Source organism: Choloepus didactylus, chromosome 9 (genome assembly GCF_015220235.1).
Source record: "Choloepus didactylus isolate mChoDid1 chromosome 9, mChoDid1.pri, whole genome shotgun sequence".
NCBI classification, from domain to species: domain Eukaryota; kingdom Metazoa; phylum Chordata; class Mammalia; order Pilosa; family Megalonychidae; genus Choloepus; species Choloepus didactylus.
The window spans coordinates 58,400,747-58,425,392 of record NC_051315.1 but is presented as its reverse complement, the minus strand read 5'-3'; the positions used below and the strand labels follow the sequence as shown (position 1 = coordinate 58,425,392).

Below are 24,646 nucleotides of genomic sequence, written 5' to 3'. Positions count from 1 at the left end.
GTGAGTGTAAGAGTGTATGTGGAGTGTGCATGTGTGAGCGCACGTGTTTTGAGTCTCCACCCCAACCGGCGCTGCAAAGTGCAGGGGGCGGGATGGGCGGCAGGGGGCCTGCCCCGCTGGATTCCCTCATGCAAGTTCCGGGGCGGCCCTGTCTAAAGCGCTTTATGTACTGTCGGGAGGGTGGGGACTGGCGCGGGTAGAAAACGGGATGCCTGGGGATTCCGGCCGGCTTTCCGTCACTTGGAACTGGCCAAGGTGCGCAGTTAAAGGAGCGCTCACGAACGGAGGCGCAGACCAAGCTGCGTACAACGCGCGCCCACCTCCTGGGGAAGGAACCGCGAGGCCGGGACCGCGGCGGCAGCGCGCTGGGACCGTCGCGGGGATGGAGCGCAGGGGGGTGGCGGCGGCGGCGGCGTGCACGCTGCTGCTGGCGCTCGCAGCCTGCTTGGCGCCGGCGAGAGGCGAAGGTAAGCCCCCGCCAGCCAGAACTCCGCGCGAAGCGCTTGGCTTCCCCCGCCGTGGCAGGGTCGAATCCGCAGGGCGACGAATGGGCCAGCGGGAGGGCGGAGGGGAGAGCGGCCGGGCAGGGGCCAGGGCAAGGCGGCGGTGCCGCAGCGGCTTCCCCTGGGGCGCTCAGGTTGCACCGCGAGCTGCAAGAAGCGCCCCTCCTTCGCCCGGCTGAGGACTGTGCAGCCGCAAACTTGAGAAAGCAGCCCAGTAGATTTCTGTGACAGCGCACCCCGCGGGTAACCCATTATTGTTCCCACGGGGAATATTTCGTTTTTCTGGAAAGTACTTTGCAGTTGGAATCCAGGAGAATGGTGTGGTCCCCCGCGGACCCTCAGCCTGCTAACCTCTGCGGATTTATTCTCGCCGTGGCTGAGTGGTCCGCTCGGTGTGCAGTTTTCCACCTGCAACGCCTGCGGGCTGGGGAGGATCCTTTCGCGCGCACAAGCCTTGGGTCGCGGCACCTCCTTCCCCTTGCCCCAATCACTGGGTAACTTGGTCCTGCGGTGACCCCTCTCTCCCCCAGGGACTTGGATCTGGCGCACCCCTCCTCCCCGCGCCCTCTCTCCAATCACCGGCAAAACTTGGTCCCGCGGTGACCCCAAGAGACTGCATCTCATGATACAGATCATTTATGAGCCGAGATAAGGCCGGGAGGTGTGATTGGCCGAGAGAGCAGTTGATACACTAGAGTATTTTCTTGAGGGGTTTTCTTTTTCAACCCTGGAGGTGGGGGTTTTTGTGTTGATGAATGGAGCTTGTCTGCGCGGCCAGTTTTAAGAGCTCTAATGCAGAAAGTTTCTGGGGTGAAGCGCTTTAAATGTCTCTCAAGTGGTCTGAGAGTTTACTTTTTTTTTGGAGAAACAGAGGACAGGGAAAGAGGAGGAAAAAGAATAAAAAAGTAAGAGGAAAAAGGAGAGAGGGAAAGAAGCAAGTGGAGAAGAAAAGGGAGAGAAGGTGTGAGAGCGAGTTTCAAAAGAAAGCTTTGGGGAGAATGAGAGAGAGCGAGAGCGAGAGAGAGCGAGAGCGAGAGAGCGAGAGAGCGCGACCGACCGGGAATGAATGGGAAGGGCGAAGGGCGAGGAGGAGGCCGGGGAACCCGCGAGCTCTCTCCCTGGCTTTGCGTTGCTAGGTAGCAGTCGGGAGCTGCGTGTGACCCACCACCAGACAGAGCGGACGCTGCTGCCGCCGCGGGGACTACTCTGTCTGTGGGGATGGGAGAGTCCCCCCTTTTCCCTCCAGCCTCTTCTTTCCCGTTGGACAACTTAATTGCCCTACAATGAAAATGAGACTCCTTTTGTTGTAGGATTAGCCAAAGCAATAAATTGATTTCCCTGGATCACATGTTGGGGTTGATGGGTGGGGACTGTGGAAGCCCCCACTTACCAGGGGGAGGGGAGGGCTTGTGGATGGGCCGTGGCATGTATTCAAATGGTTAATCTGCTTTCTTTCCCCAATTCTTAGCGTAAGCTCCTTAGAGGGAATCAAGTAAGTAATTATATAGCAACACCTAACAGTACCCGTTTCAAACTTACTGGGAAGAAGTAAGTTTGGAAATGCCAATATCCCCATTGGTCTTGCAAAAATCTTTAACCAAGAACACTTGGTAACAATTGTAAAAATGTTGTAAGTGCCAGAAAAATATACTCATTTATTATTGTGGAAGATTTCTTCTGAGGTGGACAGTGCTTAGGGTTATGTGTAATTTATGTCCTAAATATGGCCATAGGATTTGCTATATGTTCCTGTCAGTGCTGGGCAAAAGAAAATCTTGGCTGGGTTCACTTGGTAATGTCCTGGTACAACCAAAACCAATACTCTCCTCAGGGTTGATGGTTTAGTCTTTAAATAACTTGCACTTATTCTTCTTGATGGCTTACATCTATCTATCTTCCATTCTATAATAACAATATATAATGTAATGATCTATGTAGTGATAGCAAACATATACACTTACATGTACCAGGCCTTGTTCTAAGTACTTTACACTTACTGACTCAGTTAATAACCCTGGAAGTAGGTACTCTTATCCCTATTTTACAGATGAGGAAACTGAGGCACAGAACTTTCTTGTTCAAGGTCATACTGCTAGGAAATGGCTGAGCTGTGAGGCAAACCCAAATAATTTTTGTTCCAGAGTCCACGATTTAACTGTGGACTTTAACCACAGTTTTAGATTTTTGTTTCCCCAACTCTGTTGTACCAAAAATGTACTCTCTTTTACTATACACATGAGAGGTTCTAAGGAAGCTGAGGAGCATTTGCCAGTCTTTACCATAAGGTAAAATTCACCTGCCTAATTAAATGTGGATATTTTTAAAGAAACCATTTGCAGTTTTCCCAAATCTCCTCATTCCCAGTTTTTCTACTTTACAATTTTTGGATACATGTCCTCTAAGCCTACAAGGGTGAGGGAATTCCTAGATTCTTGAATTGATCCTGACTTAATCAGATGAAGGGAAGTGTGATGACATTGTGGATGCCCTTATATTTCAGCATTTTTGGAAGGACCCCACTACTAACTCTGAATTGCTAGAAATTCTAAGAGAACTTTGAGTGTTCCATGGTAAAGTGTTTTTTTTTTTTTTAATTATACTGTGTCTGTATGAAAAAGTTATTTGCATTTTTCTCATTTTGCACATGGATTTTTAAGAAAAAAAGTTCTTGGATTTTTATGAAAAAAGTAACATGGATTTTTAAGAAAAAAAGGTGATATTGGGCTGTGGAGTCAAGCTGTCTGGGTTCTGGTAATAGCTGAATGGCTCCACCACTTTTTATCTGTGTGGCCTTAGGAAAGTCACTTCACTTATACAAAGTGATTATCTGCAAAATTGAAACGCCTACTCCATTGACATTTTATGAGCCCAGGGACAGTATACAAAGTGCTTAGAATGGTGTAAAGCATAGAAAATGATTAATAGCTACTTTTATTAACACTTTTGCTCACTATTTAAAAAAAGAGTTTTGGGGCCAGTAACAAAATCACAACATTGTGGTTCCGTCACATTTCTGGTGCTTCACTCCTGCTTTTGTTTCACAGCAGATGGCTTCCCTTTTTTTGCTTGAAGTTCTTTCTTGCCAGTCTATAGGGCTTCTGCCTTAACTCCATTCTATCATGTGCCTGTCCTGTTTACTAGTTAATTTAAAGTATTTCTTGACTAAGTTGGAAAACTTAGTTATCAACTGGTCCGCTTGCATTATTTTAAAGATAAGATAACAACCTAGAGGAGGGGTGTGGGTGGATGGAGGAGGGAAGGGTCTAAGTGCTTTGTCTAAAGGCAGATGGTGCACAACAAGGCTAAGACCCAGGCCTCCTCATTCCTATCTTCCTACTTGACCATTTTCAGGTACAGGTCCTCTGAATGTCTGGTTGGTTAAGGAGAGTTCTAGATTACTCTTGTACTGATTCGGACTTATCAGATGAGGTAAAGTATGATGAGTAGATGATCTTAGTCTTCAAAACTGGGTGGGTCACCTCCAGGGCCTAAGGGTATACAGCCGCTGGTCACAGGCTTTTAGCTTGATACAGAATTTAAGCCTCTTTAATGCCCCACCTCCCATAGACCATATCTCAGGATTCATTTTTTCTCATTCTTGGGCCATAAAAACACATTTTGAAGATCTTTGAATTTTGGAGTGTAGCTTGCTATGAAACTAGGTTTTTGGTTATATTCAATGTAATTATTAATTCATGGTTAATCATTGTCCATGTTCTCTGAGCAGGCCCTCTAAGAACACTTTATAAAATTTTGATTAGAATTTTTAAATAATGTCAAGAAACTAGATAAATTTTTCCTGAGTGTCCAAAAGCATGATGTACAAGTAGAAAGTAGAAGGTGCTTACAAATGTTTGTTGAATTGAAAGGTATACTGCATGATACAGAGCAACTAAAAAGGTACTAATTGTGAAGCCCTAGTCTAGTATGGGGAAAATGAGTTTGATCGAGCCTTTTTCTATAATCAAATGGTTATATCATATCCTATTAACTTTGTGATCATAAGGAATTTTTGCATATTCTACAAACATATTATAAAGGGCTACAGTGGGCTAGTAAGTCAATAGTATCGACACTATAGGTAGGTTAAGGAGGATGAGAACTGAAGAGGAGTCTCAATGTTACAGTTAAAAGGGACTGCAGGTTTGCATTTAAGCTTCTGAGATCGTATCGTTCAATAGTTCCTAGTAACCCTGTCCAGGATCTTGCCAATGTTACTATTTTTGAAAATGGTCATCTTGGTAGTTATTTTGGTCAGGGACGCTTCTTTAGTGCTTCGTATGTTTGATGGGGCCTCATGCAGTTGTTCTCTAAGTTAATTTCTTGACAGTCTCAGCATTTTGAGATGGAAGGATGAAGAGCTTGAGATTTGCCGGTTACAGAGGATCTGGGTTTGAATTCTGGCTCTGCCATTTACTATTTGGGAACTCTAGGGCATCACATTCAACTTTCAGGTTCAGTTTTCTTATCTGTAAAATGGGCATTTATCTACTTTACAGGGTGTGAAAATGTTTTTGTGGACTGATAGATTTCTATCATTATTACACTTCTTCATGAATTTGATGTTTTCCAAAATAGGGGGAGGAAGATATTGTAGAATCTTGGCATGTTCTTTGCAAGTGTTCCTGTGAATGATGCATCTATGTATGCTGTTTTATTGGCTACAGGAACCTTACTTATTAGTCAGGACTCTTGTTTCTGCAAATGACAGATGAGAGAAATGAAGAAATGACAGAAATGAAAACTAAAAGGAAGTTTATTCAAATAATTGAAAGACGCAGATTATTGGGTTGAACTATGAGATTGCTGTATTTCTAGGTTAATAGTCAAATACTGATAGTTTCATTTGGCTCAACAATGTAAAATGGGAGTTTACCCTATGTGATGTAAATATGTTTTCTCTCCATATTGTGGCTCTGAGATGACTTCATTCTCAGACATGTTTCCTCTGGTGTTGTAAGATGGCTGTCAATGGCTCCACTGACATGACATGAAAGCATTGTTTTACTGTTCCCAGTAAAAGTCTCGGTTTCATCTCAGGGACTGCTTGGGTCACATGCTCATTGGAGAACCTAGTCATTGTGTCCAGAGTTGTGAATGTGCTTGGATCATGTGCTTGGCCCCCGAGGTCAGGGACTAAGTATGGACCCCGGAGGAAAATTGGGGCAAGGCTCCCAGAAGAATGCTGAGTAGATGCTGGGCTGCAAAAACAACAGGTGTCCTGTATACCTTATCAGATAAGAGTGACTGATGTTACGTTCATTTTATATGCGAAGACAGACTTGAGGAGAAATTTCTCAGGAGCAGTCCTGGGATAACTCAAAGAATTGAAGGAAAAGTATTGGTAACATTAAGATAAAAGATGTGGCACTCTGTGTTCATGAGGCCATGTTGCACCTTTAAGTTTAGAAGGTTCTGGACAAATCAGCTGAAAGCAACAGAATACAGGAGGAGCTCTTGAGTTCATTTTAGGATTTCATGTTTCTGAGAACCTTATGCCTTTGCTTATTTTCCAGTCTACTCCATTCCCTTGTTGATATTCCTGACTTTGTCCCTATTCTAGGCACTAGGCTTCGGCTATAAGGACAGGGTAGAAAGAAAAAATAGATAACAAGGTTTGGAAGCATGTTAAGCTTGCTTCCAAAGAGGCAATATATCTTAATACATCTTGCTGCATATCCAAGAGTCCCTAGCACTTAAACCAGGGACTTCTGTATATGGCAGAACAGGTATCTTTCATACCTCACTGGATTAATTCAGAAATCCTAAATATATGCAGTCTATGCCCATAGTTAATTTCTTGGTATTTAATTTAAGTCTTATTTCTAATAGTGTGTTCTGTGAAAATGGAAACATTATCATTTCAGAAGTAAAATGGTTAGCTTTTATGCTAGGACACTTTTGATGTAGGACAGGGTTGAAATCCAAGATAAGGGAATGTAAGTCTCTATGAGAAAATGACAGATTAGGCAATTTGAAGTTTTCATGTTGAAATCTCAATGCTTTTGGTCATTAGCCCCCAAGTCATGCCTGACCCCAAGGTTATTGGAAACAGTGAGAGGTGAATGAAAGGAGGAAATGTAATTACCATTCTGTGCATTGAAAACTTAAGCCACTTGTTACCATGGATACAATGACTTGTTTATTGTCCAGATCTTGATCTGACTTAGTAAAGCAATACCTGAAGTCTTGTACCATCAGCCAATAAGTAACAACATATATTCTACTTTTGGGGTCCAGTGGGCATTGAGGAAATCTGAAAAAGTACAGTAGGAAAGTAGTTACAATTCTGTTATGCTAGGCTTTCTTGGGTTTTATAGTGAGGTTTGCATGTTGTTTTGGGCCCAGTTCTTTGGTTTTTCTCATTAACACGGAGAAGCTTTTATTGAATACAGACTTGTAAAGTTGAATTCAGGAAAATCCTTAAAGTTGAATTTAAGAATGGAAGTCTTTTATCTGAATTATGCCACTTACATTTTAATCTCACTGAAGGGTAGGAGAAATGCTAGCACTGTTTCATTGATGTGGGCAAAGGTGTAGAGAATACTTTTTGTTGTAAGAAACAATAAATCAAAAACTCAAACTGGCTTTAACAATAGAGGGTATTTGTTGGCTAATGTAAGTAAAAAAATTGTGAGGTAGATTGGGGTTCAGATGAGGTACAGTCAGGCTTTAGTTCCGTTTTTCCTGACTAACCACTTCTTGGTTTAGGCTTTGTTTTCAGTCTAGCTTCCCACATAGCTATAACATGGCTGCGAGGGCAAATGGGCTGGGCCACGTGTTTTCTTGATCATGAACAGGGAGAATTCACCTTCTTGATCATAAACAGGGAGAACTCACTTTTTAGGAGCTGTCAGTTATGTCCTCAAAAGCATTATTTCATCACAATTATTTGTTGATATTTGTAATTTCTCGAGACTCTAGATAGAAATCTGCTAACTCCTCCTGGCTTGACCTATTATCAGAATTGCCTGGGATACTTTATTTTTCTTTTAATTAAATCATATGTATACATTTTATTTTTATCTTTTCTGTTACTGTCCCTGGGGAGCTTTAAAAAGTACGTGGGTTCTTAGGCCCAAACCCAGACTTACTAAATCAGAGTCATGGGCATCTGTATCTCCAGATTAGGTATTTCTGAGGGCTGGACAATTTGGGAACAACTGAGATAGTAACCCCTCATTTTTCAGTTGTGTAAACTGAACTAATTGCAAATTCCTTCCAGTGGCAGTTAAGTATATGTATCTTGTTAAATCTGTTCTTTCTTTTGAGGTGGGGGTGTTACAAGAAAAAGGAAAACTCTTTTCGTGGACAGTGATGACCCAGCTATAATGCCTGCACTTCAGCCCATATTCTGTCTTTCCTCCTGATACTGTGGATGAACTTTCCATGCCATCCAATCAGTTCATTCATGTTTTAGATACTATTTTTTCTCACCTCAGCAGTTGTCTCTTCTCTTTTGCAAAGTCCTCTTTTTCCCATATTCCCTTTCAGCTTTCACTCTATTTTTTGTTTCTTTACAACAAAATTCCTTGACAGATTTGTCTACATCCACTGTCTGTAATTTTTCTCCTCCAATTCTCACTCAAATCGATGGCATTTGGCATTTGCCCCCATATCCTTCACAGAAATTTCTTTTGTCAAGATAACGGGTGACCTCCATGCTGTTAAAAGCAATGATTGATTCTCAGTTCTCATTTAACTGATCAGCAGCATTGGACACAGTGTATCTTGCCTTCTTCCATCAAACACTTAATCTGGCTTCCGGGATACCACATTCTCCTGATTTCCTTCCTATGCTGCTGACCTCCTTGGTATCTCCTTGGTATATCTTTGATATCTTGTGCTTATTCCTGGCATCCATCTCTCTGACCTGTTTTCACCTCTATCTGCACTATTCCTTTGGTAACCTCATCCTGTCTCATGGCTTTAAAGACCATCTGTATGTTGACAACTTCCAAATTTATGACTCTATCCAGACTGCTACCCTAAACTCCAGATCTATATATCCCATTACTTATTTGATATATCCACATGCCTGTCAAATAATTACCTCAGATGTAACATGTCCAAAACTGAACTTTTGACCTATTAATGCCCCAAACCTGCTTTCCACATAGACTTCTCCATCTCAGTAAATGGCTGCTCCAACCTTGTTCAGGCCCCAAACTTTGGAGTCTAACTTGACTAGTTTATAACCCACATCCAACCCATCAGGAAATCCTGTTGCTTCCATCTTCAAAATAGATCTAGAATCCAACCACTTCTCACCACTTCACCTCTACTTCAAGGATCGAAGTCACTGTCATCTTTTCCCTGGATTGTTGCAATAGCTTCCTTACTGATCGCCCTGCTTCCCTTTGGCACTTCTGTCTACTCTCAAACAGCAGCTATAGCAACGCTTTTAGAACATCTGTCAGATCATGCCGCTGTTCTGCTTGAAACCTCTTGTGTGTAGCTTCTGTCTTCAACAAGTTGGGTTGTCCAGAAACTGACACTGAAATGGGGTTCATTAGGATCAACCCCTGTGAAGGGAAGGGGTGGAAGCAGAATTGGGCAGAGGAAGAAGTTGAACTGTGGCCAACCTGGTGGTGAGTTCTGGAGCAAAAGTTGCCTGTGAGCATGTCCTGTGTAAGGCTTAAGTGGCCTTGCTCGCACACTGGAAGCTGCCGGCCCTGGGAAGGGCATGACTGTGGGCAAGATGGCTCTCTGCAGCCGAGACAGACCCCAAAGCAGCTGAGTACGGGTAGAAAGGCCTTCCTTGCAGCTGGTAACAAGTCCTTTCTTGAAGGGGAACCTGGGTGGCAACAGTCTACCAGACCCTATCCCTCTGGCCTTCTTGTTACCTCCCTGACCTTATCTCCTCTGCCCCCACTCGTAGTGCTCTGCACAGTGATATCCTTGCTTTTTAAGGCTTTTGCATTTGCCTTCTCTCCTTCTGAGTGTTCTTGCTTGGACTGTGTATGACTTGATTGCTAACCTCCTACAGGTCTTTGCTCATAGGTCACCTTCACAGTGTTGCTTTTTCTGAATACTTGATTTAAGAGCCTCCCCCCCAACACAACTTCTTTTTTTCATTAGAGAAGTTGTGGGTTTACCGAAAAATCATGCATAAAATACGGGTTCTCATACCACCTAATTATTATTTTTTTAAAATAATTCAATTTTATTGAGATATATTCACATACCAGGCAGTCATACAAAGTGTACAATCAGTTGTTCACAGTACCACCATATAGTTGTGCATCCATCACCAAAATTAATTTTTGGACATTTTCATTACCACACACACGCAAGTAATAAGAATAAAAATTAAAGTGAAAAGGAATACTGGGTGCTTTTTTTTTTTCTTTTTTTTCTTTTGCCCCTGTTTTTCTACTCATCCATCCATACACTGGACAAAGGGGAGTGTGGTCCATATGGCTTTCCCAATCACATTGTCACCCCTCATAAGCTACATTTTTATACAACCGTCTTCAAGATTCAAGGGTTTGTAGTTTGATAGTTTCAGGTATTTACTGCTAGCTGTTCCAATTCATTAGAACCTAAAAAGGTTTATCTATATTGTGCCCACCAGAGTGATCTCTTGGCTCCTTTTGGAATCTCTCAGCCACTGAAACTTATTTCATTTCCTTTCACATCCCCCTTTTGGTCAAGAAGATGTTCTCCATCCCAGGATGCCAGGTCCAGATTCCTCCCTGGGAGTCATATTCCACTTTGCCAGGGGGATTTACACCCTTGGGTGTCAGATCCCATGTAGGGGGGAGGGCAGTGATTTCATCTGCCAAGTTGACTTAGCTAGAGAAGAGGGCCACATCTGAGCAACAAAGAGGCATTCAGGAGGAGACTCTTAGGCACAATTATAAGCAGGCCTAGCCTCTCCTTTTAACAGTCTTCTCAAGGGCAAGTCCCATGATAGAGGGCTCAGCCCATCAAACCACTGGTCCCCAATGTCTGTCAGCACATTAGCAACCATTGAGGTGGGGAAGCCCAATGCCCCTGCATCCTCCCCCAGCAATGTTCACATTAGTGGTAGCATATAATATTTCTCTTTTTGTGCCTGGCTTATTTCGCTCAGCATTATGTCTTCAAGGTTCATCCAAGTTGTCATATGTTTCACAACATCATTTCTTCTTACTGCTGCGTAGTATTCCATTGTGTGTATATACCACATTTTATTTATCCACTCATCTGTTGAAGGACATTTGGGTTGTTTCTATCTTTTGACAATTGTGAACAATGCCGCTATGAACATTGGTGTGCAAATATCTGTTCATGTCAGTGCTTTCAGATCTTCTGGGTATATACCGAGAAGTGAAATTGCCAGATCCTAGGGTAACTTATTTAGTTTTCTAAGGAACTGCCAGACTGTCTTCTAGAGTGGCTGAACCATTATACAGTCCTACCAACAATGAATAAGAGTTCCAATTTCTCCACATCCTCTCCAGCATTTGTAGTTTCCTGTTTGTTTAATGGAAGTCATTCTGATTGACCACCTGATCATTAACACCTTGTAATAGTGTGATACATTTGTTACAGTTGACAGAAGCACATTTTTATAATTGCACTAAGTATAGTTTATGGTTTACCTTAGGGTTCACTGTGTTGTACAGTCCTATGTACCTTTTTAAAATATTTATTCTAGAAACATATATAACCTAAAATTTTCCCTTATAATGACATTATTATATATAATATATAATTCAGGGCCATTGATTTGATTATGTTCACAGTTTTGTGCTACCGTCACTATCAGCACATGGGCATTTCCTATCTCTATTTTCTGATTTACTTTCTCTACCACAGTTACCTGATTTGACATAAAGTATGAAAGCAATTTGTTTGCTTACTTACATAATGTCTCCTTCTGTAAGGTGTAAATTCCACGTGGGCAGAGATTTTCATCTTTTATTCATTGCTTTATTCCCAGCATCCAGAATAGGGCTAAATAAATAACTACACGTTGAATGAGGACTGGAGGGATACCACTGTGGACATGTGGGCTAAGAAGAGGTGTCCTCAGTGCATCACCATACCCCTGCTGTTGCCAGCCCTGAATGTCCTCAGACCCCGGGAGGCCATATCAAGGCCTTGATGGGAAAAGAGAAAATTGCTGTCTCTGCCACTGCAAGTGGCTTTGCAATGTTTCTCTTCATTTTACTCTCCCCTTTCCTCTGCCTGCTGACCCCCACTACTCACGATTCCCAATGTGTTTGAGAGTAGATGATTCTACATCAGCCTTTTTAATTTCTGTTCCAGGCATTAGGTTACCCTGTGAGAATCTTCAGTACATACCGAATGGGTCATTTGGCTATTTTTAGGATAGATTTGCTACAGTAGCTTTTACAAAAAGATAAGCCAAAGTTTTTAGACATTATGTTAGTGGACTGTCATTCTGTGTTTAAACGGAACACGAAAGAAAGCTGAGAGCATGGCACAGTCTTGATCAGACAGCAGGCCCTCCTGAGGAGGGGTGTGCCTTCCCAATTCAGGGAGGCAGCGTGGACTGTGTTGGAAAGAACATCGCATATCAAGTCAGGATACTCATGGGTCATATTCCTGATGAATGAAGAAGGAAAAACGAGTCCAACCAGCAAGGGCTCCAGACTGCTTAAAAATGCCCATGGCTCCTTGTCCACTGGGCACACTATTTCTCATCTCGGTCCTATTCTTTTGGGGACTCCATATGCAACCATGACCAAAGAGGCTAGAGGCAGGAGAATGACTCATTTAAATGCATGTATGGGTACAGAAGTTGGGGGAATGAACTGTAATAATAACAGCTAAAATGCTTTGAGTGCTTTCCAGACCCCTGGAGGCCATGTCAAAGTCCTGATGGGAAAAGAGAAAATTGCTGTCTCTGTCACTGCAAGTGGCTTTGCAATGTTTCTCTTCATTTGACTCTCCCTTTCTCTCTGCCTGGCTGACCCCCACTACTCACAATTCCCAATGTGTTTGGGAGTAGATGATTCTACATCAGCCTTTTTAATTTCCATTTCCTGACACTGTCCTAAGTGCTTTACAGTTATGAATTTCCCTACTTTTTCTTTTTAATTACCTACTTTTTATTAGCATCCATTAGTTTTATGAGTGCAGGACTAAGACAAAGATAGGTGAGGTAATTTGCTAAGGCCATCCAGTTAGTAAGTGGTGGATCCTAGATTTGAACCCAGAGCCCATGCAATTAACATGTTATCCCCTTGGATAAGCCCGAGCAAGTAGAAGATAGGTCCTCTGTAGGCATCCAGAAAAAGCCTTACTTAGTGGCTCAAGCTATGGTGAGATGACTCATTTCAGAGGCTGGTACTTTCACAGCCCAATCTATTGACATTTTTGGGCTACTTATGTTCATTCATTTATTCAATACATGTTTATTGAGAGCTTATCCTGCTACAGACATAACTCACCTAGGTGTACTACAAAGGATAGAGGGATGCTCATAACAGCTTACTGTTGAGAAGGGAACATTTCTACTCTAATCTAGTCATTCCTCGATGTACCCTTTAGGTACTGGCTGATTTTTGATTGGCTACTTTCTCCTACACTGTCATCACATTATCTGGGAACATCTATTCTACATGTCTTTTAAAAACTCTTACGTAGTCAGTTCTGTTTTAACTTCCCATTAGGGATGGCAGTGACATCTACATTTTTAAAGATTGTTGCTTAATATTTATGGGAAAAAATCCTACGAAGTTCTCCTATTCGACGTCTTAGAAACAAACAACCAAGTGAGAACTGAGTCTATATACATCCCTGAGGAGGCTGCATTTGTGGAGATGGAGGAGGCGTTTGCTGGATGTCCTTAAAGGTCTTTTTCTCCAAAGTAACTCTCATCCTGGTCAAAGGTGTCTGCTGTGTCACTGTGAGAGCCAGTTCTTTAGAGTAAGACATTGTTTCTGCACGAAACTCCTTTTAATGAAAAAATGTTTTCCTCTGCAAGGTACTTAGATGAGATAATAAGCACAGTAAACATTTGTCAGAGCAAGGTTCAGAGAGAATGAGACTCAAGGGTAAAATGCTTTGATAGGAGATGAGAGAGGAAAAGCAGGTATCAGAGGCGAGAGGTGGTCTTGAAAGGAAGCGAAATTTCTCTTCATTGTTTTGCCTGAATCTAGCTTTTGTGAGGAAAAAAAGGTATTGGATAGCTGCATGGGGAAGTCTTGCTGTAAAACTGTTGAATGGAATGTGATAGAATTTCTTACCTTCTAGTATGGTTTTCCTCTCTAGTTAACTCAGTTGAAATAGGATTGTTAAAAATAAAAGGAGAGGTTGTACCTAAAAGCGACAAAGTTGGAACACTACCAATCATTTCTTAGGTATTTATCAGTAAGATTGAGAAGGGTTTTTGGATTTGAATTTACACCAAAGTGAGTGTTGCTAGACCATAATGATGACTATTAATAGAAGTTTGTTTTTCTTTTCAGTTAGTATGTAATTAAAAAAAAAAAGAATTTGCAAATGAATGAAGTTAAATGCACACATTTCCCAAGTCAATTGCTAGATGGTAAATGTACCAAAACTCTGAATTTTTTTTTCAGTTCTCTGAGTTAAGGAAAAACTTCTTCCCTAGTATTTGGTGCAGTGAGGTGTTGAAACAATTTGCTAACTAATCATTGGAAGCTGACATTCTAGAGGAAAACAAAATACATGGTTTAAAAATTGAACGTACTATCTGGAAGACAGTGAAATTTAGATGCTTCTCATTGTAAATAATTAAACCCAACAGGGCAGACAAGAGAAAATATCCCACCAAGTTGCGACTTGAGTTAAGAAGGATGCATATTGTGTTAATGCTTTCATTTTTGTAAGGGAAATCAAAGGGTCATTAATAGTTGGTGATGATTGTAAATATGTGCCACAAAACCGACTGTAATCCAGATTTATTTTTCAAGCATTTTGCTTTGATAGAAGGAATGAGAAAGTGAAGGGAAGGGGGATGGAGGTTTATGAAGGCCCTAGCACTCTTTTTTTCTCTTTAGGAGGTCCATGCTTGACTTGTCACAGTGACCTGGGACTTTTGTTCCCTCCAGAGCCCTCCTGCACTATGGGCACATTGGCAGATCAAAGACAATTAACTCTATTTTTCTTTACTAAAGCAGTGGATCTACTGTTTAAGAACTGGATTGACAAGAGACACAGGATATATTTTTTCTGACTTTCACTAACAGTGTTTTCTTAAACCCCCCTCCCCCACTTTTTTTTGAAGTGGGGCAAGTTCTTAGCCTTAATTTTTCCATGTGTAAAAAAGGGAATATGATTTTACAGTTTTCATAGGGAGGCCTTTGAACATTAGCATAACTAAATGTTTTATTGTAGCAAAATAAAAATTTGCCATTTTGACATTTTTAAGTGTACAATTTAGTGACATTAATTATTTACAATGTTGTGCTACCATCACTACTATTTCCAAAACTTTATCTCCCCAAGCAGAAATTGTACTCATTAGGCAATAACTTAACCTAGTTTTTAAATGTTAAGAGTAAAATTGACTTGGTGTGTACAGTTCTATGAATTTTATAGAACCAGATATACAAAATCCCTTGACATTGCAGTCATACTCTCCCAATAAAGTATTTTATAAGTTCTTTTATTTGAAAACTCACTTTCCCAGATGAAAGTCTCAATAGCCTTTCATTTGGTCATTTTTATTCAAGAAGTTCCCCTAGCTCATTTTGAAGTAATTTAAAATGACACAGTTTGGACGTTGCAAAGCTAGTTTTCCTTTATTATAATGGCAGAAAATTTTTGGAAAAATGGAGGCTCTTCAATATAATCATGGAAGAAAAAAACATTCTCAAAAGCTGGCTTCTTGCTAGATTGGAATCTGCAAAGAAAACACACTCAAGAAATCTACCTTGAAGGAGGAGGACAGAGGTTTATTTTTTATTTAACAATTTACCCCTTGACACCTGGAAAATGATTAGTTGATGTTTTCAAAGAAGATTAAGTCAGTGTGGTTAATTAACTGTGGTAATCAGATGACTTAAATCAATTAACTCCTTGTTAACAATTTCCATCAATTTTGTAAATAAATGACTAAATCAGTAAATTGTACTCTTAAGATTAAAGGCTATTTTCTGATTTATTTTATTGATGACATATTAGAGAGTTTCTCCTTCCCTTTTCATCCCCTCCCTGCCAACCTTATTCTTACTAATGAGAAATCTTAAGCCAGCTTTAGTTTGAGAGGAACATGCCGGTAACATTTAATATATTGGTTTAAGGAAAAGTCAGCCCCAGGATACCTTTGCTCCCTCATCTCAGCATATTTGGAAAGAATGATTTAGGGAAATGAAACTTAATAAGTAAGTGTGTACAAACTAATAAGTAAGTGACATTAAGGGAGATTGGATGTGGCAAGTAATGCTGAAACTCACTCTAGGATAAGCTTTTACCATTAAGTCTCTTAATGTTTTATTTTCCTAAGCTAAAACTGGATGAGGGATACAATAAAGTGAAACAGGGTTCGGCTCTTAGCTACATGTAAACTTTAATGGATAACTTAGGTACTCTGTTTAGAGGGAGTTTATTAAAATCCTGGGATGCTGATTGCATTCGTCTCTAAAGCTTGATGGTATTATTAAAACACCACACAAACATACAACTAAAATATTAATTTTCGAATCTTTGTTATTGAATATCCTTTTCCCTGATTACATGATATGTCTTGGTCTCCAAAGAAACGTGTGAGTCACAACATTAAACTATATCCCATAACCTCAAATACACCATTGCATTTTCTGAAGGGGGTTGAACATTTAGGGGATTTGCATTGTAGGTCAGGTGATACAGGTCATTTAGGATTGTCTCAAGGAGATGCATTTGGCATCTTGAGTAACTACTAAGGCTTTAGTTAATATTTACATATTTGAAAATTCTATGCTAAAATCACTCAAATTTTATAAAGATATTAAGAGAAAATTCCTAGTTTCTTTGAAGGTATAGAAGATAGCCTAAGTGGTGCAAATTTAAATGTCAGGCTGCCAAGCAAAATTCTGGGCTCTTCCTCCCGTTAAAGAAGTTTCCTTGCCATGCTTTCACTGCTCGTTCTCCACCTCTGTCCAAGGCTCCCCAATCTGCGTAGGACATGGTGAACCTGTGACCAGATCCTTAGAGATTTAGCTCCACCACTTTCCAGATGTGACACCTGGGCCACATGACCTTGCTGAGCTTGTTTCCTGGACTATACAGTGAGGGTTAGCAATTTCTACCTCACAGATTCCTGGGAAGACTTAAAGAACATTGTGAACATGTGAGATCCTGGCACTTGGTGAGCATTCAGTGAACATTTGGACCCCCCAGGGAATCTGTTGCTAAATCATTCATAGTTGACCAGTTCTTGGTCAGGTCAGCACAGCAGAGCAGCCACCATGCTGTGGTCCTGTGAAATAAAGAAACCACGTGTCAAGTTCTCTTTCCATAGAATTGCTGGGCAGAAAATACAGCTTCATTCTGGAGGTAAAATATCAGGGAAGAGCTTGGCAAGCGGAAGGAGGAACACAAACTCTTAGGAAGCAAGACACTCTGAAGGTCACCTACCATTATGCACCATTGCTAATTTTAGGTCCTTTCTTGGATATGTCTAATATTTTAGGTAGAGAATGAAGTAAAGATTGAAGATGTTTACTGACAATAGAATGGTGTTTACTGTAATAGAAAAATAGACAGGTTAGGAATTATTTAAAGTAAAGGCAACTAGAGTAGGTGCTAGGTAAACTGTTCTACCTGTTCAAGTGGTTGGACAGTACAGATAAGTCAGGACTGGGGTCCAGGATAGCCAGAAGGGTATGGCCTTTCCTGGGGTTTGGTTAGACAAGGGGCCAAATCTGGAAAAGTGGATGAAGCAGAGAAAAGGAAAGTCTGGGAGAGTTCAATCTCTATATTGGAGAGAGTAGGGAAGAGTATCTCTAGCAGGCAGGATGGTAGACTTTGTTCCTGGAGCAGGAGCCTTTTGTGCCTGTCCCATATTATTTAGCTTGTTGAGTCTATTAAATTTGCGATATTAAATATCTAAGAGAAGGTCTAGAGAATGAGGATAATGAATATCTTTAATACTTTTAGGATACACCTGAACTTTCCTTCTGTTGAGTTTAGTACCTGGAGAATCTCTGAACTTTCCAACTGGAAAGCTTAGTTTCAGTTGATTAAAATCATGAATTTCTTTACTTCATTTCTATACCTTATATTAAGACATGAGCTGAGGCCAGTATGGAAACTTCTTATATTTAAAACCTTGCACATCTTATCAGCTTTTTGGTTGAAACTCTACACTTCAGTATTTCGCATCAAAACTCCAGAGGATCATCTGAGATAGAGTAATTTAAGAGGCAATTAAAAAATACCCTTTGTAGCAAAATAGAAAAACGTATAAAAGGAGAACATGGGGAACCAGTGACAGGCTTGGTTTTGGCTCTCACTTGGCCTGTGTTTTCTTGTATCTCTCCTTTGTCTTGTCCTTGACCCAAGACTGGGCCAATGGAAGCTTTGTCCTTGAGTCGAGGCAGGCAACCATCATGCTTGCTCTCAGTTCTGAGCCTCCTGCTGAGCAGGGTGACTCAGGTTTTAGAGTTTTCTCTCAATTTGATATGAGGGGAATAAATGGGTCCTGTCTGAAGGTATGGATACCTGATTTTATTTCCTACATAACTTTTAGAGTGTTCGAGTTTGGTGAGGGATGGGAGTGCCCAGGGAAGGGACTACTGTGCTCCAGGCACTGTGCTGAAGGGTTACAGGGACCCCTTTCACCCTCCCCACAGCCTGATTGTTCAGACATTTTGCTGATAAGGTAATGGCGTCAGAGCAAGTTCATGAAGGCAAGTCAGTTGAACAACCAATATTTCTTGGGTGACGATTCAGTAGTCACTAAAACTAATTACAACATGGAACCCATGTCTCTTGCTCTTAGTATGGAATTTTTTTTTCATTAGTAACTTCTTATATTACCCTTATTAAAAAATCTAAAATTCTTACTGAATTTACTATAAATTTTACTTTATTATTGCAATATCTAAGGAGTCATGCTGACTATCAGCACATACATTTATTGGTTAATTTCAGACTATAATAGTTACCCCAATTCCCAGAATTGGGATAGTTTTGTTTTAATTGTGATTGCCTTTTCTGAAAGTGTAATACAGACAGAATTCCAGATAGCAAATGGTTTTGATTTTTTGTATTCTAGTTATCAGATTTTATTGTATGTACTTTCTAGTACGTACTGAAACTGTAACTTTCTCCAGCATTAAAATTCTAAGATTCTATTTAAATACATGGTTTAAAATTTTGTATTTATAATAATGACAATCAGGTGTTTACTGTCATTACTTACTCTTAAAATAAAATTTAGGCAATATCTTGAATACCTTTATTTCTGCTTTTTACAACCTTTGCAGATAAACTTGTAATTTTATTTAAGCTGCTATAAATATTGAGACATCATAAATTCACCATATGGGCAGAAATCTGAACATCATTATATTACACATGGATATCAGTTGGTGGCAATATAATGTTGTTGGTGCTGTGTCAACAAGCTATTGGGTTGTTTCAAGTCATCACAATCAGATTATAGCATGAAGTGATGACATTTATAGAGACTAGAAGTGATTTGAAGAGCTATAAATGCTGTTTTGAGCCCAGGCGTAACAAACCAGGGCCAAAGGACTCCTGGTGCAACAGATAAACTTGCTAGTGAGTTATGTTCTGAAATTCTTTTTGCTCACATCTGTTAAAATCAATGTCATAGGGGAGAAACAGGAAATTTAGTGTCATTCTCCCATGAAAATCTTTGCAAATATATTAGGTCCTATTTTATAGATTCACAGGGTAACAGAATCAGCTTTACTTGAAGTAGGGAAACCCAAATCATGAATATGTTAAGCTAATAAATTGCTTATAAGAAAAAGTTTTTATTTGTGGAATCAGCTGTGCTCTTTCTTTTTTCCCTCTCCAGAGTAGTGTTAGATATAAATAGTGCTCTGTATAGCATTGGCAGCCTTTCGTGAATTAGTGGATAATGACCTGAACATTACGGCATCAATATTCGTCTTATAAAATCCTTTCTGAGGTATAGCTTGGCACTAGAAGGGGAAAAATGCACATGTATTTGTAAGACATCAAAAAAAAACCCAATTAAAAAGAGAGAATGACTCATTTTAAAATGTTGACTTCAGTTTATAGGTATCACTACCTATTGCCTAAGAAAAGACTTTTAAACTTATCTTGGAATTCTTTTGGCCTTCTTGCTGCACAATATTTCTTGATCATTTAAGATAATTCTTTCTTTGTTGGCAGAAGCCATGCATGTCTATAACAGAATCATCAAGGTTGAGTTATGTGTATTTATGTGCCTCTTAACTATTCTGTGAATGATTAAACTATTGATTAAGTTAAGGGCTTGTGTAAGTAACAATGTACAGAGCCTTGCCATAAATAAGGTGTCACAGTTGCTTATTGATGGTGAAGCATTGGTTGCTTCAGTTCTCTATTTTCTGAAAAGACACATTCGGAATGACAGGGTATTTTGTTCCTAGCATGTAGTTTGTGACTTATAAACCCTACTCAGCATTACATGCTAGCTCAGTCTGGATTTGGGCCATAGCTGAATAAGAATAAATTGCCAATTTGTACCAGCCTGGAGTTAAGATGCAAGGTATTAAGTCTCATTAAATTTAGTGTCTGGGCAATCACTGGTAACTTTGACGTCCCTCCTTTCCCCTTCTCCCTTCTTCTCTTCCTCTCTTTCTCCAAGTCTGTCTCTTTCCCTTTTCATTTCTTTTGTTCTTGTGTTGTGACTATTGTGGTCGTCAAGAACTAAATAGCGTAGAATAAGAGTGAAGGAATACAGCAAGGTATTTGTAACATTCAAATCAAGAAGCTATTTTAGTAGTTATAAACAATTTAGCTTATCTCCAAGTCCACTGTTTTGGGAGTTGATATCTTCTGCTGCTGTTATAATTTACAGTTGTTCATTTTATGATTGCCTATCTAATTTCCTTGTTAAGATGACCAAAATGAGAGTGATGCTTACAGTGTTAACACGTATGTCACTTTGATGTTTAGTTCAACATTTGGGCCTAATTAATGAGAAAAACTTTCATTTGATGCTCTCTGTAAAAACTGTGTCTATCATACCATTTATAAGCCTGAAGCAGGAGAGCTACCTGCTTGGTCCCTCACGAGTATTCTATTCCAGTGTTTCTTCTGTTCAAACATTTTCCAATAATTTATATTGCTAATAAAGGAATCCTTTAGGGCTTGAAAATCAGCTCTTAAATGGGAGTGATTTATAGTTTCTGTACAGGGTGTGTTAAATCATTAAGTGCTGAAGGGCATTTTACTCTATCCTTAAGTAGTTTGATTCATTGTATCCTTATTTACCCAGAAGGCAAACTATCTTAAATTTTCTTCTGTTTGGAGAGTGTTCTCTGCATCCTGTAAGTGTAGCTCTTTGGCCATTAAAGGGCTAAATAACTGGTTAGTCCTGGGGTGGGAAGGGGGCGGGGGGAGAGGAAGTTCTTAGGCTTAGTTTTCTCAGTGTGGAGGCGAGTCCCATCTCCAGGAACCTCAGTTACTTTGCTGATAGAGAAAACACTGCACAAATTATCCAGGGGAAGTGCAGACAAGACTAATACCAACGCAATGTCAGTGTTTTGGTACTGGCTGGCAGGAAGTTTTCATTGCTGACAATGTTCCTGGTAATTCTTTGGAGGTATTCACATTTAAATGCTTTTCAATACATTTTTATTTCTTGGTGAATGTATGGCAGGGGTGGGGAGACGACATTCGAAGAAATTACAGATGAGAAAAGGTGTACCATAATAAAACAGGTGCATTTATGATCATTTTCCATAGCAGTGGTCCTTTACGTTAAGGAGGATTTAACGTTTTGGGCTTGTTCTGTTTCCAGCGTGACACGCTTTGGAATGAGTAAGCCTGTGGAGACAAGCAAACCACACTGGAGCATTCCAGGGTGAAGCAGGCCTCCCTGGAACTTAGATTCTTTATCAGTCTCCCAGGGGAGTTCATTCCAAGTTGCTGGTACCAGTAACTGCAGCATGATATTGCCCAATCCCAGGTCCTCTTATTGATGGGTGGGAGGGAGTGAGATTGCTGCTTAAGAAGTTTTATTATCTTTAGAAGGGAAGAATTTATTATAGGGGTTTTCTTGGATGATCTCTTTCATGTGAGTTAAGACGTTTTGAGCTCTGAATGTCCAAGCTGCTTAGAGGTTCTAAGTTGTTCACAGCCAGGGGTGGTACTGCCATCCTCAAGGGGTGATTGGACATGTATGGGGATGTTTTTGTTGTCACAGCGACTGGGGAGTGGACCCTGCTGGTGTTCGGGGGGGTGGGGTGGGGTGTGGGCTGGATGCTATGCCCAGGACAGTTTGGTAAAAGGAGTAATTGTCCAAGTCTAAATGCCGATGGCGTCCTCCTGGGCTGCTGAGAAATATGGCTTTGTATACAATGTTCTGCTGTGGTGAAGGGGTCCACAGCTTGGTATTGGGGTGGGAGGTACTCAGTGAGAAATAAATGGATCTAAAAGACTCGGGGGGAAGGGAAGAAAAGCAAGTAGCTGGTGTTGAAATGTAAATGGAGAAGAGTTGCTCTGTTAAAAAAGGGTGGTAACTTCAATTTTCCAATTCCCAGAACCAAGAGACTGCAATTGGTTCTGCAAATATTTATGTAGTGCCTGAGATCAACTGTCTTGGGAAGACTGAATTCTGTAGGCTAGATGCTCAGAGCTCAGGCTTTGGAGTCATACAAGTCCTAGTCTGAATCAGATTTTGACATTTTCTACCTGTGTGACCCAGGGGGAAGTTGGTTAATGTTCCTGAGGCTCAGTTTCCCTTTATATAAGTGTAAAACTCACTTTATTTCTAAGAGAATCCAATAGATGGATCTGAGGCTAAATATATTGACTGGCACGTAGTAGGGGTTCAATTAATAATAGTTATTTTTGGATGGCTATTTAATATATCATGTATAAATACTTATCTCCAGTCAACATGTAAGTTCTATGAAAATAAGGACCCTGTCTTATTTTTTTGTATCCTCCACAAATTATAGAACAGTGTTTTGCACAGAGTAGCTTTTCTGTGGCTTGAGTGATTCTGACCTTATAATTCCTTTTGGGAGCATTAAATAAATAATGTGCCTACATGGCTACTCATCAACTGGCCTTATGAATTTTGCCTTAGGAAGTTCTTGCAATGCCCTCTGAATGTTTGTTTTTAATTTTTTAATTTTAGCATTGTAGTAACATCTAACAAAACATCAGGATTTGGAAAAAGCAGTCAACCCAATTACGAACAATTGGTTCATAAATGGAATTAAAAAAAAATAATTCCTGCTGCCTATTTTGCAGTCTGTTTTGAAAACCAGGCAGCTGAGACATTGCAGAGAGAGTAGTGGGTTGATTTTGCTGTACATGTCTTGTTTCAGTTCCATCGATTGACTCCTTGACTGTCCCATCAATTCACATTAGACAGATAGGCTTCTTCCTCACAGTCTGTTGCCTTTGGCTTCCATGTCTGGGGCTTAAAATTTTGGAAATACGCAAGTGGCCCTTAACCTTCCAGAGAGCACTGGTCTTGGTGTGGGTCAGGTATGGGAATTATAGCAAGCCATCACCCAATTTACACACATCAGAAGTATGTCTATCAATACCAAAGGAATAAAAATAAAGGGGAAAAAGAGAAGTAAAATTTATGGATCAATTTAAGGGATTGCCTTTTCAAGTTTGTTTCTTTGAGCTCAGTGAAGACAAAACTGTTATAATATGATTTAGCTGTACACTGTTTTAAAAAAAGCACACATACCTCCTCATGGACTGTCTGAAATGACCAGGTGTTAAGAGGATCTAGCAGGGAAATAGAATTTGCCATAAAATTACCTTACTATACTAAAGTTGGACAATGATCTATTGCCTTTCTCTGCCAGGAAGAGAATTCATGAAAGGGAAAAGAAACTTTTGTAAGGAAAGGGTAAAAGAATGAATCTGATTTTAATATGACTCAATTTTATTTTTCTATTTCTTATTAGATAATTGTGGATATTTCTCATCTCATTATTCCAGATCTCATTTTTCTTTCTATGGACTTACGAGCATAAGCTCCTATTTAAGACTCATTGTTTGCCCTAATGGTTTTTATGTAGCTCTGGTATATAATGGTCCCAGCAAACTGAATTTTACAATGGGGAACCTTGATCACCTGACAACTAACTGCTCAGCTCTGTGCTAGAGGCTGTGAAGGATAAAGAAGTGCCCTGGAAAACAAACAAATGATTCCTTCCCTCCTCTAGGCCCTATCTGTTATTCTAATATCTTATCTTAACACATTCTTAGTCCAACACTTCGACCAGGAAGCTTGGGATGTGGCTGTTTATGAAAAAAGGATTATTCTTGTTTTTCTTCAGCCTTGGGGCCCTACAAGGTTGGAAAACAAGTCAAATGTAAATTCTCTAGAAGAGATCCAAACTCTCTTCTGCTTTTCTTTTGATTGTTGGGAAGTTTGCCAAGTCCTTCAACTTCTCCAACCCAAGTATAGGTGTGAGAACCCCAGATTCCCTGGCAGCCCAGTTAACTCAATGTTAATAGCAACTTGGGGGGAAATCCTTGGTTAGTATTTTTAGATGAAAAGGGTACATAGAACAGCGGTCATTATAGCTCATATGCTGGAATCAGACAACTAGGTTCAAATCCTTGCTCTGTGACCCTGGGTGAATTACTTAACTGTTCTGTGCCTTGACTTCTTTACTTGTAAAATGCTTGTAATAATAAAGTCTCATAGGGTTGTGAGGATTACATGAGTTAATGTTGGCAAAGTTCTTACAATGAGGTGTGCCATGTAAGTATTCATCTTTGCACCATTGATTTTTGGTAAAGGCAGGGGCTGCTGATGAGGCAGGCTATTCATTTGGTTTTGATGGTTCCGTCAAAGGCTGCCTGGTTCTTAACAAAGTCTTATTTCAGTGTGGATTACAATGTTTTCGTTTCTGGTTTTTAGTAGAGGGAAATGTTTTAAAGTTATGAAAGGGCTTGTTTGCAAAATTACAGCATGGCTAAAACTGGACTGATCAAAGATGGGTGTTCAGAATATTTGTTAAAAATTTTAAATTTTACTCTGTTTAGTTTCC

The 24,646-nt window shown here is 40.2% G+C and overlaps 1 protein-coding gene across 3 annotated transcripts in view; it reads left to right on the top strand.

Annotated features, from left to right (window-relative positions):
- Positions 1–204: 204 nt before the first annotated feature.
- LRP2 (LDL receptor related protein 2) overlaps positions 205–24,646 on the top strand; it is a 140,350-nt gene continuing 115,908 nt past the window's right edge. For all 3 annotated transcript variants that reach the window (XM_037848924.1, XM_037848923.1, XM_037848926.1), the window contains exon 1: positions 205–467. In XM_037848924.1, the coding sequence (XP_037704852.1) occupies positions 209–467 (259 nt within the window). In that variant the 5' untranslated portion in view covers positions 205–208. The remainder of the gene's footprint in view (positions 468–24,646) is intronic.